The 18,930-nt window shown below is 43.1% G+C and overlaps 1 protein-coding gene across 1 annotated transcript in view; it reads left to right on the top strand.

Annotated features, from left to right (window-relative positions):
• Nucleotides 1-3,398, top strand: part of LOC109870583 (sclerostin domain-containing protein 1) — a 44,061-nt gene extending 40,663 nt beyond the window's left edge. The window contains exon 3 of the mRNA XM_031805104.1: nucleotides 1,337-3,398. Within this exon, the coding sequence (XP_031660964.1) occupies nucleotides 1,337-1,758 (422 nt within the window). The 3' untranslated portion in view covers nucleotides 1,759-3,398. The remainder of the gene's footprint in view (nucleotides 1-1,336) is intronic.
• The last annotated feature ends 15,532 nt before the right edge of the window (nucleotides 3,399-18,930 follow it).

Raw genomic sequence — 18,930 nt, 5'->3', positions numbered from 1 at the left:
AGAGAGAGAAATAATCATCTATTGGGTCATATCATATGCGATTAGGGGTCTTTCTCATAGGCCTATCTGCCTTCCTCTGGGAGTACCATATCTTCCCATGATTCTTCCTATGGTCCCAGTGGGGTCATTGAGGCAGAGAGGGTGACCTCTGTCTGGCTCCCCTACATGACAGTCCATCCCTGGTCCCTAGGCCCAGCAGTCAGCACACTGGGAGAGACCTGAGAACAGGGGAGAGCCCTTATGCTGTGGCCTCCCGACCAGCCGAGCCACAAAATAACACCAGATCAGGTTCTCTGAGGGGAGAAAAAAGTCATCCTTCCATGAATCCTTTTTTATTGCCTTTTTGCAATAGAAAAGCCACAGAAGAAAACAGATGCATCTCAGAGTGTATAATTTCTTAAACCGACATGTCCTCTGCCATTCTACACGCCACATGTAAAAAAGAAAAAAGAGGACAATAACTCTTGCATAGGGCTGTTAAAAAGGCCATGGCCAACATATTGAATGACCAATTATGCACTGAATATGCTTTCTCAAATCGTTTGGTTCATTCGTCTCATTTCCAATTGTCAAATGTTGTATTTAGGAATGACAACAAGCATTTAGAGAAAGTTTCCAATCTTCACATCCTTTTTCCGGAGGGCCTGTTTTGTGTATGCCAGCTTTTGTTTCCGATTTAAATCTCCATTATGTTTGATTGAGCTGTTTAATAGCATTCTGGTCTGGATTTACTATCAGCTGATTGCTGCCAGCTGGAATTCCACATCCAACCTCATTGTCAGGCAACAGTCATTATCAGATCATGCATCAACGTTAGTGTTCAGTTGCAACTTATTTTCCCCCCTTATACTGAGCCCTTAACCAAACATGGGTACAACATTGGTTTTGAATTGGATTTGTATATCAACATTGCATTTATTTAATTACCATTACATTTTTTTTATAAAAAGTACTCTCTGCGTTAAGAAATTCTAAATGTTATGTTTTTCTGAATGGTGAAACGGAAGGAAGAGTTTATGAACATTTCCGATTAATTAAATTGAGACTCATATTCCATTTCCCAGCCCAGCTCCACGCATGCAATTAAACCAAGTTCTTAGAATAAACAAATAACATTATACGCACAGTGGGAATTGTACTTTTGACACTGACACACACATACTTTTGTCATTGACATATTCAGCACGTCTCACAGAGACACAACTCTCAAGCTCTCTGCTCTTGAACAGTTAAATGGAAGATTGTTTCCCTTGAGTCGGTCCAACTTCAAAGTGTTTGGTTTTTTTGGAGGGATGCCACAGATTGTGTAACCTTGATATCCTCCTCTTCACCCCAGGTGCCTCGGAGCTGAGCTGCAGAGAGCTGCGCTCCACCCGTTACATCACTGATGGCTCCTGCCGCAGTGCCAAGCCCGTCAAGGAGCTGGTGTGCTCGGGTCAGTGCATGCCCGCCCACCTCCTACCCAACTCCATCGTGCGCGGCAAATGGTGGCGGAGCAGCGCTTCCGACTACCGCTGCATCCCGGCCCACTCCCGAACCCAGCGGGTGCAGCTGCAGTGCCCCAACGGCAACAGCCGGACTTACAAAATCCGCGTGGTCACCTCCTGCAAGTGCAAGCGCTATAGCCGCCACCACAACCAGTCAGAGGCCAAAGAGGCCTCCTCTTTGCCCGAGCCCCGACGCAACAAGAAACGCACCCGGCCTCCTGGGAGTCAGAGCAAGAGCAACACCCCGACGCTGGTCAGCAACTCCTACTGAGGATTCCTTTCCTTCTTCCGTACAAATGCAGAGACCAAAGTAGCACGCTCACTCATACACACGCACATGTTACACACAACCCAACATGGCTCCTTCATTGGAAGAGGGAGAGGAAGAGACATTTCAACAAAAAGGGATTTGTTAAGCTGTTTGTTGGACTGGCTTGACATGTGTTTTTCTCACCAGACAGGCACTATAGATTTTGCAGCCTATTTTCAAACATATTTCAGAACCTTTGATTTGCATGACCAAATGAGTCAACAGACTATGCCTGGTCAGGAAAGTTGGAACACTGCTCGGATTGGAGTGTAGATTATCATTACACACTCCAGTTCATAGATAACGGCCTCTGACTCAGGCACAAGTAGAATCTACCTTAGCCACAGCAAGAGGTGCACCTAAACTCAAAATCCACCTGTGAAAACATCCAGCGGGCAGGCTACACTGCTTGATAGGCCTATAGGGTTGAAAGGTGTCTCTATGCTGTAACTGGTTCTAATCCATATTTTCCATGGCTGTGTGTACTGTACCGTAGCAGCACCTGGTAGCCCTGGGGCTTCAGGCTCTGGAAGTGGGCTGCTGACAGGCCTGAGAGGCCCTGGCCTTGACCCCAGACCACGCAGTCACATGACAGCCCGGGCAGCACCTCACTCACCAGGAGTCTCCCAGGGCTCTCGCTCCGTAGCAGCCTTACAGGAGCTGTCAGTTAGGGCCCCTGGCCCAGTGGCCCTAGAGCCCCTGTGAGAGAGGCAGAGGGAGAGTGAGAGAGGGGAAATGGCTGTGTCAGCAGTCCAAGACCAGGGTCCCTTCGGTCAAACAGGCAACTAGGCATTCCTGTGACTCATCTTAATGACTAAATGAGCCCATTCCTGTGTTTAGAATTTCCGCTAGACATGGCTGGTTCCTGTTTGCAGGAATCACACACACACAAAAGGTCCACGTGTGGAGGCGGCTCCAGTAATTGTGCCTGTTGTTACCCTCTGGCACAACATTCTCCACTAAACCCACACTGACTGGAACTATTTTGTTAGCAGCAAATAACATTGGCGACCAACTAGTCATGTCCCTATTCTATTCATTGTGAACCTAGAGTGACTCATTCTCTGAATAGCACTGAGAGGAAAGATAGATAAAAAACTGAATCTCAATCTGAATTGTTTGATATTGGCTGTTGATATCCTGCAGGATGCTGACGGACAGAAATAGACAGAAAGACAGACAGGAAAAGGTTGTGGATGCCCAGTCTGCCCATGCTGACAACCCATTCCCTTTTTTCAACCCTTTCAGTACTACGGCCTGTATTTCATGAAGAATACTCATAACGTTTCCACTTATTGTCCACATTCCATTGTTCCATTCTCTCATATCGCTTCCTGATTTTCAGTTTTCTAAACTGTACTGACAGTGTTTCCTTCTTGTTCAATTGTGTGTTTGAAATAGCAACTGGAAAGGATTTTGTCATATAAGTTTGAGTTGTCATGTATAGCTTGATTGTACATATTGTTCCTGTCTGGTCTTTTGGCTAAAAGCAGTTGGGGAGGAAAAAAAACCTTGCAGACTCAAAGAAATGAACTGCATATTTATTTTTAATTTCCACATGTAAATTATTTATGCAACTTTTTGTAGTAAATGATAGCCATTATTGTCATTTAGAATAATAGTGACTGTCAGATAATAATGAAATGCTGTACAGTACACGAATCAAGTAAAGGCAGATATATTTGAAAGAACTGTGTTTGTTATCATTCTTCTCTGAATGGGCTTGCTTTGTCAAGGTTGTTCTCTCCTTTCTCTGTACCTGCACGCTATAAGCGTACCTCTCAATGAAAACACATATCGGTAATTAGGAAGTTGAGGTTTTGTAGCTCTTTGGAATGTCTGGCCCGGCTCACAAAAGGAGAGGAAGAAGAATTTGCACAAAGGAATTCACACATGAGACGTTAGAGGCTCAGTCACAACAGCAACATTGCTTTGTTCATAGAGGTGGATACGAGCCATAGAACCCGTCATTCAGCCTGTTTTCTCGCCTCCCTCAAGGTCCTAATTTATTCACTGAAAACTTGGACTCTCAGACAACTACCAACACCTACTGGATCCAGGCACTCCAATGCACCAAATTAGGTGTTTATGATGAGTTTTATGGACCAACGTAATTCTGAATGATAAAACTGGCACCTATTATACTACAGCACTTTAGAAGACCAAATAATGTTAAACTGTAGTAAATACAAAACAGAGAACCGAGTGGAAGCTATTTGTAAGTGGGTGCTTGTCATTACCCTTGCCAATGACTAACAATTGATATTCGGCCATAATCAAGCCCTATCCAAGAGAGCAGATATGCCATGCTTTTTAGCTCAAACTACTGGCACCCGACTAAGTTTCCCAGTAATTCAAGAACAGGTACTTAAGTGCAGTACATGAGTGGTACCTTAATAGATTGATGCTGACAAAAGCATCTGCCCGTGTTACTGCGTTTATACAGGCCATTACTCCACAATTACCTAGCGTCGACCTCGGTAGCCTAGGGAACACGAGGGTGTACGGCAGGTCAGACACGATCAGTTTCCCTTGGGCACGTCATATGTCTACTCTAAAGCAACTTAACTACGCCCAATACGAGGGCCACCGTTGAGGTTCTCAGCACCAGGTGCAGAAAGTCTATGGGGGCCTTGGCTATTAAAAGAGAGAGTGCAAAAGCCTCAGATTTGGTCCCCACAAATCAACTTTATTGGATTCACAGACGGTTCCTGATCGTTTCATGGCATGTACTGGTATGGTGAATATTTATAGAACTGACAGGTTTTTATAACCATTGATTCCCACCTCCCAAACTTAGCGAAATAACTGATATATACATAGAAACGTAGAAATGTTGTATAATTCAAATGAACTTTTAACGATTCCTCTGACGAGATGTTGCATTAAGCCCTTCTTTCAGCTGCCAATTTCTCAGGCTAATCACTTTTTGTTAGGCTATGTTGCCTAACAAAAGTGCTTTCTGGACTTGTGCTCTAAACACACTACTACGCTCATCAGCTAAAATATAAAATACAAACGCAACCATTTCAAAGATTTTACTGAATTACAGTTCATATAAGGAAATCAGTCAATTGAAGTAATCTATGTATTTCACATGACTGGGAATACAGCTGAGCATATTTTGGTCACAGATGCCTTAAAAAAAAGGTAGGGGCGTGGATCAGAAAACCAGTCAGTATCTGGTGTGACTACCATTTGCCTCATGCAGTGTGACACCTCTCCTTCACATAGAGTTGATCAAGCTGTGGTTGTGGCCTGTGGAATGTTGTCCCACTCCTCGTCAATGGCTGTGCAAAGTTGCTGGATATTGGCGGGACCTGGAACACGCTGTCGTACATGTCGATCCATGTCTTCTTTGTCTGTAGCTTATGGCTGCCCATACCATTACCCCACCGCCACCATGGGCACTCATTTGCCCAATGAAGTCAATTATGATGCCAAACTGGAGTCAGATCTAGACCCTGGTAAGGACAACGAGCACACAGATGAATTTTACTGAGACTGTTTCTGACATAGTTTCATCAACTGTCCGGATGGCTGGTCTCAGACAATCCCACAGCTGAAGAAGCCGGATGTGGAGGTCCTGGGCTGGCGTGGATACACGTTGTGAGACATCTTTGGCATTGTGTTGTGTGACAAAACTGCACAATTTAGAGTGGCCTTTTATTGTCCCTAGCACAAGGTACACCTGTGTAATGATCATCCTGTTTAATCAGCTTCTTGATATGCCACACCTTTCAATTGGTTGGATTATCTTGGCAAAGTAGAAATGCTCACAAACATCGATGTAAACAAATTTCTGCAGAACACTTGAGAGAAATAAGCTTTTTGTGCGTATGGAACATTTCTGGGATATTTTATTTCAGCTCATGAAACACTTTACATGTTGTGTTTATATTTTTGTTAAGTGCATAATGGAATGGTAAAATATCCCATTTCAACAGTGTGCACAGCATTATTGTTTAGCTTGTGCCAGAATGTTTTTTAAAGATTGGTAACCACTTGAATGGCTTAGCAACTGCCAACACAGACTAAACTGATGTCTTGCCAGAGAGCAAATTAAGTAGATTGTATTTCACCATATAAAGATGTTTGACTAATACGCATGTCTGCCAGTGTTGTCTGTATTACAAGAGTAAACGACTCTCTTCTGCTGAACTAGTAATACATGAACGGAAATTAAGTTGAGGAGACCTAGCATGTGAACCTAGCATGTGAACAATGTTGGCTTATTCAAATCAAGCTAAGGGCAAGCAATCCTCAAAAACAATCTTTGGCATATTACAATTCCCCTGGTCGGCTTCCTTTGCAATAGCCTAACAACCTCGCGGCCTTCCAAGTAATTTCCCAAAAAGGGATATATTTACTGAGCAGAGAACATTGCTAATGCAATACATGATATTCTGACCGTTTTCAAGGATTATATAAACGTATGATACTATTATGCCCCCGTAATTTCACCTCTGTGTCCCAAGTCAAAGTGCTCCAGGAGCAGATATTATTCCCCAAGTCAAAGTGCTCGAGGAGCAGATATTATTCCCCAAGTCAAAGTGCTCCAGGAGCAGATATTATTCCCCAAGTCAAAGTGCTCCAGGAGCAGATATTATTCCCCAAGTCAGACACATATGGAATATGACAGATGTATTTAGAGAGGGATGTTTGTGTTCAACTGACCACACCCTTCTCAGGTCATGAGTGCTAATAGCTTAAAAGAAATCGAAACCAGAGGACCAGCTTGGCACAGATCTGGAACGTGGAAAGCAACCAGTCTGACGCATTTTTTGTATCCTCCTTAGCTAGTTGCTGGAGAAGGAGGATAGGGTTTCAGAAGAGGGCTGAGAGACTAATGTTCAGCGGGGAAGGGGAAGCCAGGGTCAGGGGAGAGGAGAGCAGAGGCGAGCCGGGAGATGTCCTCCCACATTAGCGTCAACATGCTAACATACAGTTGAAGTCGGTAGTTTACATTCACTTAGGTTGGCGTCATTAAAACTCATTTTTCAACCACTCCACAAATTTCTTGTTAACAAACTATAGTTTTGGCAAGTCGGTTGGACATCTACTTTGTTCATGACACAAGTCATTTTTCCAACAATTGTTTACCGACAGATTATTTCTCTTATAATTCACTGTATCACAATTCCAGTGGGTCAGAAGTTTACATACACTAAGTTGACTGTGCCTTTAAACAGCTTGGAAAATTCCAGAAAATGATGTCATGGCTTTAGAAGCTTCTGAATGGCTAATTGACATAATTTGAGTCAATTGGAGGTGTAATTGTGGATGTAATTCAAGGCCTACCTTCAAACTCAGTGCCTCTTTGCTTGACATCATGGGGAAATCAAAAGAAATCAGCCAAGACCTCAGAAAAAAAATTGTAGACCTCCACAAGTCTGGTTCGTCCTTGGGAGCAATTTCCAAATGCCTGAATGTACCACGTTCATCTGTACAAACAATAGTACGCAAGTATAAACACCATGGGACCACGCAGCCGTCATACCGCTCAGGAAGGAGACGCGCTGTGTCTCCTAGAGATATGTATATCCACAGTATAACGAGTCCTACATCGACATAACCTGAAAGGACGTTCAGCAAGAAAGAAGCCATTGCTCCAAAACCGCCATAAAAATTCCAGTCTACGGTTTGCAACTGCACATGGGGACAAAGATCGTACTATTTGGAGAAATATCCTCTGGTCTGATGAAACAAAAATATAACTGTTTGGCCATAATGACCATCATTATGTTTGGAGGAAAAAGGGGGAGGCTTGCAAGCCGAAGAACACCATCCCAACCGCTAAGCACGGGGGTGGCAGCATCATGTTGTGGGGGTGCTTTGCTGCAGGAGGGACAATTATGTGGATATATTGAAGCAACATCTCAAGACATCAGTCAGGAAGTTAAAGCTTAGTCGCAAATGGCTCTTCCAAATGGACAATGACCCCAAGCATACTTCCAAAGTTGTGGCAAACTGCCTTAAGAACAACAAAGTCAAGGTTATGGAGTGGCCATCACAAAGCCCGGACCTCAATCCCATATAAAATGGGATTTTACAAGGATTAAATGTCTGGAATGATGAAAAACGGAGTTTCAATGTATTTGGCTAAGGTGTATGTACACTTCCGACTTCAATTGTATGTAAGCGTTTCTACCCGGGCATGGGACTGGTAGGAGCCAGGATGAGGGTAGGGCTACACATGCCTTCCCTCCACCAGGGCTGAGGAGAGGAGAATGGGGAAGATTGACACACATCTTCTGAGATGGACGGTAGCACAATATGGGTCACAGGCCCGCAATTAGCCATGTAAGCCTCGGCCAGCAGGCAAGAATAAGGAGTGAGGCCGGGGCCGACCATATGTGAGGAGAGGATAATAGGAGGTAGAGAAGGGAAGGAAACAGAGCGGCCAATAAACATTTCCAAACAACCACAGCAACAAAGGCACTGGGAGAACGCTCTTGGGAGAGCAGTCTGCTTGACTGTGGCTAATTGGACTCGGAATCGAAGCCGAGAAAGCCAAATGAAAATATGATTTTGTTTGGGCAGGCGTTCTGAGCTGGGTGTTGGGTGCTGGCCCCTGGCGCGCTTTGTTTTTGTTAAAGATTACAACGTGTCCAAGTCAAAAAGGCACCCCTCACACTCAATCTCTGTTCTATACCAACAAACACATGCCAGAGAAGTGGAGCGCATGTGTTGAGTCTCATATATAAATATGTGGTGGGGGGGCAGGTAAGGGCCACCGAAACATGTGTGAGATGTGATGTCACAACCTTTGAGTTATCGCAATGTGTGATGTCATCCTAGGATTTCAAGGAGGTACGTGTGTGTGTGTGTGTTTCAAATTTCAAGTTTTTATGTCACATCCACAAGTACAGTTCTTGCATGCTCTAACCCCAACAATGCACCAATCAATAAGAATGTGATACTAAAAATAACAAGGTAGAACTAAAACAAATGAAATATAAAAACAATAAAAACACGATAAAGTATGTGAGCATACTAGTTCCAGTACAATATTTACCATGTGCAGGGATACTGGATCGATCGAGGTAGATATGTATAGGGGTAATGTGACTAGGCATCAGGATATATGATAAACACAGTAGTAGCAGAGTATATAATGATTGTGTATGAGTGGGTGTGTGTAGAGTCAGTATAAATGTAAAAATCAAATCACATTTTATTGGTCACAAACAGGTCTTTAGCTGATGTTATTGCAGGGTGTAGCGAAATGCTTGTGTTTCCAGCACCAACAGTGCAGTAATATCTAACAATTTCGACAACAATACACACAAATCTATAGGAAAGGAATGGAATTAAGAATGTATAAACATTTAGACAAGCAATGTCAGAGCATAGCCTAAGATACAATAGTATAGAATAGAATACAGTATATACATATGAGATGAGTAATGCAAAATATGTAAACATTAGCAAAGTGACTAGTGTTTCATTATTAAAGTGGCCAGTGATTTCAAGTCTATGTATATAGTGCAGCAGTCTCTAATGTGCTAGTGATGGATATTTAACAGTCTGATGGCCTTGAGATAGAAGCTGTTTTTCAGTCACTCTGTCCCAGATTGAATGCACCTGTACTGACCTCGCCTTCTGGATGATAGCGGAGTGAACAGGCAGTGGCTCGGGTGGTTGTTGTCCTTGATTATCTTTTTGTCCTTCCTGTGATATCGGGTGCTGTAGGTGTCCTGGAGGGCAGATCGTTGGACAGACCGCACCACCCTCTGGAGATCCCTGGGGTTGCGGGTGGTGCAGTTGCCGTACCAGACGGTGATACAGCTCGATAGAATGCTCTCAATTGTGCTTCTGTATACGTTTTTGGTGCCAAGCCAAGTATGTGCATATTATGTGGGTGTGAGCAAATGATGGAGTGAGTGTTTGTATGTGTGTTGGAGTATCAGTGTGTGTAGTAAATAGTGCCCTGTGAGTTTGCATAGAGACAGAGCAAAAATCTGAATAAAATACAAAGGTCAACTCAGATAATCCGTATATCCATTTTGTTAGCCATATAGTTAGCTATTTAGCAGTCTTATGGCATGTGGATAGACGCTGTTCAGGAGCCGGTTGGTGTCAGACTTATTGCACCGGTATCGCTTGCCGTTTGGAAGCGGAGAGAACAGTCTATGGCTTGGGTGGTTGGAGTCTTTAGCGATTTTCTGGACCTTCCTTTCACACCGCCTGATAGAGAGGTCCTGGATGGCATAGAGCTCAGTCTCAGCGATGTACTGGGCTGTCCACACCACCCTCTGTAGCGCCATGCGATCGAGGGCAGTGCTATTGTGTGTGTGTGTGTGTGTGTGTGTGTGTGTGTGTGTGTGTGTGTGTGTGTGTGTGTGTGTGTGCGTGCGTGCGTGCGTGCGTGCGTGCGTGCGTGCGTGCGTGCGTGCGTGTGTGTGTGTGTGTGTATTTGAGTGGTGGGGTTATTAAGAATATAAACAGTTGGAAGTGGTTGTTTGTATGTGCTCAACACATTTTGCCCCTGTGGCAACCCCAGGGGCCTGCAGGGAGCTACAATGGTAAGAGCAGATCTTGGACAGCTCCAGAGGGCTAGAGAGGTGAGCCCCTTCAGGAGGCCGTCACACAACTTAGCCAAGCCACGGTTCGGCCGGACCGAAAGACGGAACCAGGCAAAGGTCCTCACCAAGCTAACTTGGAAGCGTATCTAGAGGTTTTTGAGCGCATCGCAGAGAGCGAGAGAGATTGATGGCCCAAGGAGGACTAGGCTGGCAAAGTGGCCCCCTTTCTGACTGGAGAAGCCTAGAGGGACTTGGCAGTGGCGGGCTTCGACGACTACGCTGCTCTGAAAACGGCCTTCTTGGCCCATTATGGGCACAACCTACCAACCCGGGCCCAACGGTTCCACTCCTGGGCCTATGATGGCTACGCCCCTGTAAGACCTCAAATAGCCGAGCTGGTTAGATTAACTAGAGGTTGGCTTACCACTGGGGACAAGCCATCAGCAATAGATCAACTGGTAATGGACATATGTATCCGGAGCTTCCTTACCGACGCAAAGTGCCTGGTCGCTTTATTAGAAAATCACCAGGTTAGAGCCCAGTAGTGCTGAAGTCAAGGCAGAACCAACGCGTGGTACAAAGTGAGATGGCTATTTGAACCCGGCTTCAAGACAGCCTCCTATTACTGAACCCAGGTCACCCTCGAGGCGGCGACCGTAGTTAGCGTGGACCAGAGAAGGTGTTACATTTGTGGCCAAGAGGGACACCTGGCCTGGAGCTGGCCGGGAAACGAGAAGTCTATGCCGACGGCCAGTCCCGCAGAGAAGACCACCAGAACCTTATGGAAATGGTGTAGGATACCCAGCTAGCTCATAACGCTCTCAGAACCATATTGGGTGGGAATTTCAGTATTTCAGCATAATATTCCCTACAGGTTTTCTCATGGTTCTATTAAAAGTAATGTTCTCAAAATGTTCTGAGAACATTAAGAAACAATGTTCTGCTGTGGGATTTTCAGTACTTCAACATGTTTTCCACAGGTTCAATTTAAAGTCCTGTTCACAGAACATTAAGAAAATGTTCCATAAAAACAAGAAAACATTAACGTTCATTCCATTTTCACTGTCAAAAAAACTCTCTCTATCCTCTATCTTCTGTTTTCAGGTGTGTTGGCTGCGCCCGCTAATTGGCCACACCTGATCTTATTGAGTGCTTGTTTCCTTTGAAATGGGGTATGTTTGAAAAAAAATTGTATGAGACCTTGTATGAGCAACAAACAAAAAAACATGGCATGCTAGCTCCATCCGGGTGGCACAGTGGACTGATTCCATGGAGGACAGACGATCATAGGTTGAAATCTCACTGATGCTGTGCCACAATAAAAAATAAATGTGCGATGTCACACAGTATTTATACAGAAATCCAGCATAAAACCCCCAAAAAGCAAGCAATGCAGACGTTGGCTAGGAAAAACTCACTTGAAATGGCAGGAACCTAGGAAGAAACCTAGAGAGGAACCAGGCTCTGAGGGGTGGCCAGTCCTGTTCCGGTGGTGATTATAAGAGTACATGGCCATTTAGGCTAGATTGTTCTTCAAGATGTTGAAATGTTAATAGATGACCAGCAGGGTCAAATAATAATCACAGTGGTTGTAGAGAGGGTGCAACAGGTATATTGCACCTCAGGAGTAAATGTCAATTAGCTTTTCATAGCCGAGCATTCAGAGGTCAAGACAGCAGTTGCGGTAGAGGCAGAGATTGAAAATAAAACCTAATATAACTCAAACGGAAAGCATTTGCATAATGTTAATGTTAATGTTTACATGATTAATGCCTAAGAAAATTAATTTCCATGTGTCCTGTCTGTGATTGGTGTCCAAAACATGTAACCCAAACTAAGCTAGCAGTGTTATTAAAAGTTTTATTGAAACATGTTGTCGAATGTTATTTAATTACCTTCGAATAACCTATCATTTCCCATCCTCAAAAAGTAAATAAAACCTCACAAGAAAACTCTCAGGGAACCTCTCAGAAACCTCCCTGCAACCTAAAAATGTACTTTCCCAGAACAGGCGAAATATTGACTTCCATTCTCAGAACATTTAAATAACTTTTAAATAACAGTTTTACCGGTCAGGAAACTTATGACTTTGTTCCCAGAACCAATGGGAAATCAAAAACCTACATTCCCACAACTTCCAAGGAAACAAATGTGCTAGTTGGGTAAATATAAGGATGGAATATCATCCATGTGGAAGAAAAGAGGACAAGTTTTTTTAGCTTATACCAGGGTTAAGCACGACATAAGACCAACCCCACCCCTCCCAGGCCAGAGGGAAGGGATGGCTTAGAAATAATTGCCTGCTTTCATAATCTCCGAAATATGTCTGTCTCTCACTCAATGACATTCAGAGGTTCCTATCAACCGCTGTGTCATGTCCAGATGGTGCTTGAATGAACCTGACTGTTTTTACTTATTGAGTCATGGACAGAGATACTATCATTGCAATTTTGACATCGATGACCACACGTGTGACACACACTATAAGACACACATGTACAAGTACCCACATGCGTAAGCGAGAACACACACACACAGTGGTCATCGAGCACATTTGAGTCTCATGCAGGTTTTCAGTAAGCCAGTTAGAATTAGCATAAGTAGTAAATAATCAAACAGGAGGAGTGATTGTTAATGCTTGCTTCATTTAAAGCACACAGAACGATTCATTTTAGTGGGACGTTTTGAAACAGGAGCAAAGTATTTGAGTGTGTGGTAGTCATGGTATGTTAGGGATTATATCTCCCATGAGGAAAAACATTTACTGCCCTCAGTAGGCAGACATTTTCCAACAAACAAATTCCCTCATAGTTCTACTTCTCAGAGAAGCAGTTAACAGTATGAATCAAATGATTTCCCTCGAAGTCCTCTCTGAGCCCCACTGTGTTGGCGATGGATTTATGGCCTGGCAACATCCATGGCGCTCCCTCCCACTTCTCATCACTTTTATGGGCATGTCAGCTGATTTTGAACCTGACAGAAATCTGTTGGATTGGAGCGAGCATATGACGACACATGTTGTGTCCATGACTTTAATAAGTCTCTGTAGCATTACCTCAGCTCTCAACACATACTGTAGGTTTAGCCTGGTTCCCCAGTTCCCTTGTTCCCCAGCGTCTCAGAAAGGTGCCAGTCTATTTACTCCAAGGCTGACTTTGTGCCAGTCTATTGGTTGGGGTCCAAGGTTAGCTAACCTCAAGAGTGGTATCTCCAGAAACCACAAACACAACTAAACACCAGTTCAGTCCACTGACATTGCACAACAATCTTGTGACTCCAGTTCAACGAGGTCAACCGTGATCTTTTTTTAAGCATTTATTCCACCATAACAATAATGCCATAAAAAACTATGTTGTCCACTTTTATGTCCAGTAACATAGACAAGCCGGTGCCTTTGTTTACTTCCTTCAATGGGGGGGGGGGGTCAATATATTCACCAGTCCTCTCTTTCTCTCAACATAGTATTATTTTATTTCAATCACACACTAAACACTTCTCTGATTGTGTACCATGTGGAAGCTGTTTTAATGCTGTTAGTTATTCTGATTAGACTCGTTCTTGACCCCACTTCGAGGAACACGAGGCAATCAGTAAAACTGCAGTGGAAATTGCTTCCTAGCCGTGTGGCCCAGGAGAGACTGGGCTCCAGATATCTTCAGGATCTGCTGGACTTAGGAGAGTTTAAGATCAGGATCAATTCAGCTCTCCAGCTCCTTATCAGATGACAGACAGCCTCTGGAATTGTATAAGTAATTCACTTAAGTCTTGTTCCAAGCCCTGCTGTAATGTCAACGATGGAATGGGTTTGGGCAGTTAAGGAGTTGTACCACACGGTTTTTCCAAAATCTCATCTAGGTGAAATTCATAAACTCCTCCCTGTTTTGTTGAGTGAAATGCATCATTCTGATTGGGCCCGTCAGGCCTTACGGTGCCATGAAACGAATATTTGCTTTTCAAAGCTAAGTGTTTCCATGTTCTTCTGAAAAGCTCAGTGATGTGTATTCAGCTCGTTTCTTTGGGCAACATTCTGCTCGACAGACGATGGTATGATGGATGTATGGGTACACGTTGCCAAGGTCTCCCCTTTCCTCTTTTCTCACATAGGCATTCATGGTGGGGATGAGAGCAGCGCCAGGCAAGTTGAGGGAAGCTGGGCCTGGGTGCGGTGGATTACTACAGTAGTGTTTTGACAGCTACGGCTAATTGTTCATAAAATGGCTCTGTGAGCGAGAGGGCTCCGTGTCATGACTCACAGTCTACCATTTAACTGAGGAGAGGATTTTTCCATTCTGTCAATGAGCAGCCTAACTCTTCACCATCTTTATTGTGAAATCCTCTGCATCTCTCCATCTCTCCCCACCCCCGTCCTCCCATCCTTCCCTTTTTCCCTAAGCCCGCTCCACACTCCATTCTTTCACAGGCGTAAGGGAGGTGTAAGGGAGGCCTCAGATCATCTGGTGTTGTTGCCGTGGCATGTTGCGATTACTCCCCTAGTATGCATATCTGACCCAGAGGAAGGAACAGGGGGCAAACTGACCATTTCATACCTCCACCAAGGAGAGAGAGAGAGAGAGAGAGAGAGCTGATCCTGCAAACAGATGTCTGTGGATCCGTCCCTGGCCGAGAGCATGGCTAATTAACTGTGTTAGCAACCCACACAAGGCTACTGTGCGTAGTCTTAGTTCTAGTCTAGAAGGTCAATAGGTTTCTCATATAGAAATGCTAGCCTGTCATTGACTTGTGCAGGAAATAACATAAGCTCATGACACAGCTAGCTTGAATGGTCTCAGATGGAGCAATCTAATGAGATATTTTTTGATAGCTTTGGTATGTTATCAAGGAGTGCGGTCACATGTGTCTGCGAGCAGAGGATCACTGGTTCAAGCCTGGTATGGGTACAAGGACAGTGGAGGAAAATACAATGTGCTGATAGCAGCACACTTCCCAGCAACCACATTTGGTTCCTTAGAAGTTGTGGGAACGCCCGTTTTTGGTTTCACATTCGTGCTGGGAAAAAAAGCAATAGGTTTCCTGACTGGTAAAAGCGGAGGTGAAAATGTTGCCTGTTCTGGGAATGTTCATTTTTAGGTTGTTGGGATGTTCAGAGAATGTTTTATTAGGGTTCCCTGAAAGTTTTCCTGGGTAAAGTTCTGAGAATGGAAATTATAGGTTATTCGAAGTTAATCAAATAACGTTCTGTGAACATTCTCTAACTGTTGTGAATATTTTCAATTAAATGCTATGGTTATCAGGAGGTTTTTTGATAACTTCCTTAAATCATTCACTGAATGTTTCAGTAACATTTTTAATAACACCGCTAGCTTAAGTTAGCTGTTTTGAACAGATAGGACACATGGGAATTAAAATGCAAACACATTTTTTTTAATTATTGTGGCATGGTGCCAAAATAAAAATAAAACATTTTTAAAAAGCATTAAGATCAGGTGTGGCCAATTAGAGAGCGAGGCCAACACACCTGAACACAAGTAACAAGATAGAGAATATAGAGAGTTGTTCGACGCTGAGAACAGAATGTACTGCATATGTTTTTAAATAACATTCTTAGAATGTTCTTTGAACGTTACAAATTTCATGTTATTATGGAAAGTTTTCTTACTGTTTTGAGAACATGAATATTGTCACGTTCTGACCTCTATTTCCTTTGTTTTGTCATTATTTAGTATGGTCAGGGCGTGAGTTGGGGTGGGCAGTATATGTTTGTTTTTCTATGATTTGGGGATTTCTATGTTTCGGCCTAGTATGGTTCTCAATCAGAGGCAGGTGTCATTAGTTGTCTCTGATTGAGAATCATACTTAGGTAGCCTGGGTTTCACTGTGTGTTTGTGGGTGTTTGTTTCCGTGTCTGTGTTTTTCACCACACGGTACTGTTTTGGGTTTCGTTCATTCCAGGTTTATTGTTTTTGTATTCAGTTGTTCATGTGTACTATTTCTTATTAAAAGAACCATGGACACTTACCACACCGCATATTGGTCCTCCGATCCTTTTCGCCTCTCCTCTTCGGAAGAAGAGGAGGAAATCCCTTACAACTATACATTGAACCATGAGGTAACCTGCAGAAAAAGTTATGCTGAAGTACTGAAATTCCCACAGAAGAACATTGTTTCTTACCGTTCTCTCAACATTCTGAGAACATTACTTTAAATTGAATCGTGAAGAAACCTGCAGAAAACCTTATAGATGCGGTAAAGAGGTCTATGCAGCTCTACCAAAACAATGGAAATACCATGGAAACGTGTGGGGGAAAGCTGCCTTGGGGGAATGATCCCAAAATTCTCCTCTTTGCCCGCAAGCGGAATTAGACTATATTTAGGCTATGTGTATTTCACATTATGTTGAGGTAAAAATCAGAGTATAATGCCTGTATGGATGTCAACCCCAATACATGTTCATGTCATCAATCAATGGTATTGTCACGACTTCCGCCGAAGTTGGCTCCTCTCCTTGTTCGACGTCACCGGCTTTCTAGCCATCGCTGCTCCATTTTTCATATGTCCATTTGTTTTGTCTTGTTCCATACACACCTGATTTTCATTCCCCAATCAATATCACCGGCTTTCTAGCCATCGCTGCTCCATTTTTCATATGTCCATTTGTTTTGTCTTGTTCCATACACACCTGATTTTCATTCCCCAATCAATATACATGTATTTAGTCCTCTGTTCCCCATCATGTCTTTGTGTGTAATTGTTCATTGTTAAATGGTGTATGTTCATGCGCAATACTTTTATAGTTTATGTTCCGTGTTTTTGGGCACTTATGTCATTTTTGTGCCTATTGTTGAACGGAATAAAAGTGTGCCTGTTTACTCTACTCTGCTCTCCTGCACCTGACTTCGCCTCCCTTACCCAGTCTTAACAGGTATTGCAGTTAAACATAATTTTGACTATCACCACCAATTTCTGTATGCTAGCTATGCTACCAGCTTATACAAATGGGAGTTAGCATTTAGCAGTCACTTCTTCTAAACCTGAAAAGGAACAACTTCTAATTGTTATGCAGTGAAAACAGCCAAATATATCCATGCTGAAGTACTGAAATTCCCACAGAAGAACTTTGTTCTTAATGTTCTCTGAACTATTTGAGAACAGTTACCAATGTCAAACCAGTTAGAAAACATTCCTAGAACATTACCAAAAATTTAATTAAATGTAACCATGTTTGAACTTTTCGTAAATGTTATTTTAAACTAATGACATAAAAATAATAAAAATGTTTGTTCCTTTTTTTGTTCCACTTAAGATCCTTAAATGTGCTGAGAATGTTCCAAAGCCAAGCATCTATCCTGCACCATTCCCAGGAAGTTGTGGGAAGGTTGTATGCAAAATGACTATAGGACAACCACATTCTCACCAAGCTTTAAGAAACATATGGTTCTCAGAATGTTATGTGCTAGCTGGTTGACATCCGTTTCTCTGGTGCCATGTTGGGCTCAGCTGCCAGCGTCGCTCACTGTCTAGCGAGTTTAGAAGGGTACCATAAGCTCACTCCACAGCTAGCTTGAAATGTCTCCGATGGAGCTATCGAATTAGATATTTTTTGATAGCTCAAACTGTTGGTATGTTGTCACAGAGGGCAGTCGTGTGTCTGCGAGCAGGGGATCGAGACAGGTATGGGACAGAGACAGTGAAGGAAGATGTACTGTTAGCAATACACTGATGTCCGTATCACTCGGAACAACCTCACTGGCTAAAATCTCTTTTAAACTAATGTGAATAATAGCCTTTGTAAACTGCAAGGACATTTTCTTTGCCAAATAAATAACATCCTTTGAGGGACAGGTCTTTCAAGACAAATGTCTATATTGCCTGCAGTACATTATTTTATTATACACTTGATCATATTTTACAGTTTGGTCAAAGCAGAGTAGTTTTAGAAATATATTCTTCCAATCTAACCTGATTTTGTTTTGTCAACAGTTTAGCGTCCAATACACACAAATGAATTACTCTAAGGTGGAACTCTGATAACGTGATTGAATACAGACGAAAGCAGCAAGGGCAATGTGACTTTTTACATTTCCATTCTTCCATAAAATGTTTTGCCATTTTCTCCAGCCTACATAAAAACCTTGTAACAAAAGGTTCAATAAACTCCTGCTGTACTGTATCAATGCCAAGAGTGGTAAAACACTTGTTGTGCATGATCCCACAATAATTTGAGCCCATCGACACACCCTGCTGAGCCAAACCATCCTGAACCATACAGTGCGTGATTCCAGTCGCTCATGTCATAGTTAGAAACTCCAAAGACCCACCCAGGAGCAAACCAACTTTCACCCCATCCTAATGATTACAGGTCGTCATTACTGCCTGGGTACCCAGCCAGAGATACAGAGAAGTTGGACAACTATACAACACTTACAAGGCTTTGTATCAGTATCCACGGACGAACAACATGATCCAAAGACCAGACTGAAAAATGAAATAGGGTCTGGTGGTCGGCATTACCTCAAGCTCTGGAATGTCCATATTACAAACAGCTATCACTCCCCATTTCCAGCATAACTGTTACATGTAGTTCATTTCAATGTCAGATGGGTTTTTTTTCTACCCTTCCTGTGTAATGACATTCACTGTTCCATGT

The sequence above is a fragment of the Oncorhynchus kisutch genome, linkage group LG25 (genome assembly GCF_002021735.2).
Source record: "Oncorhynchus kisutch isolate 150728-3 linkage group LG25, Okis_V2, whole genome shotgun sequence".
In the NCBI taxonomy this organism is placed as follows: domain Eukaryota; kingdom Metazoa; phylum Chordata; class Actinopteri; order Salmoniformes; family Salmonidae; genus Oncorhynchus; species Oncorhynchus kisutch.
This window is presented reverse-complemented; position numbering and strand designations above follow the sequence as displayed.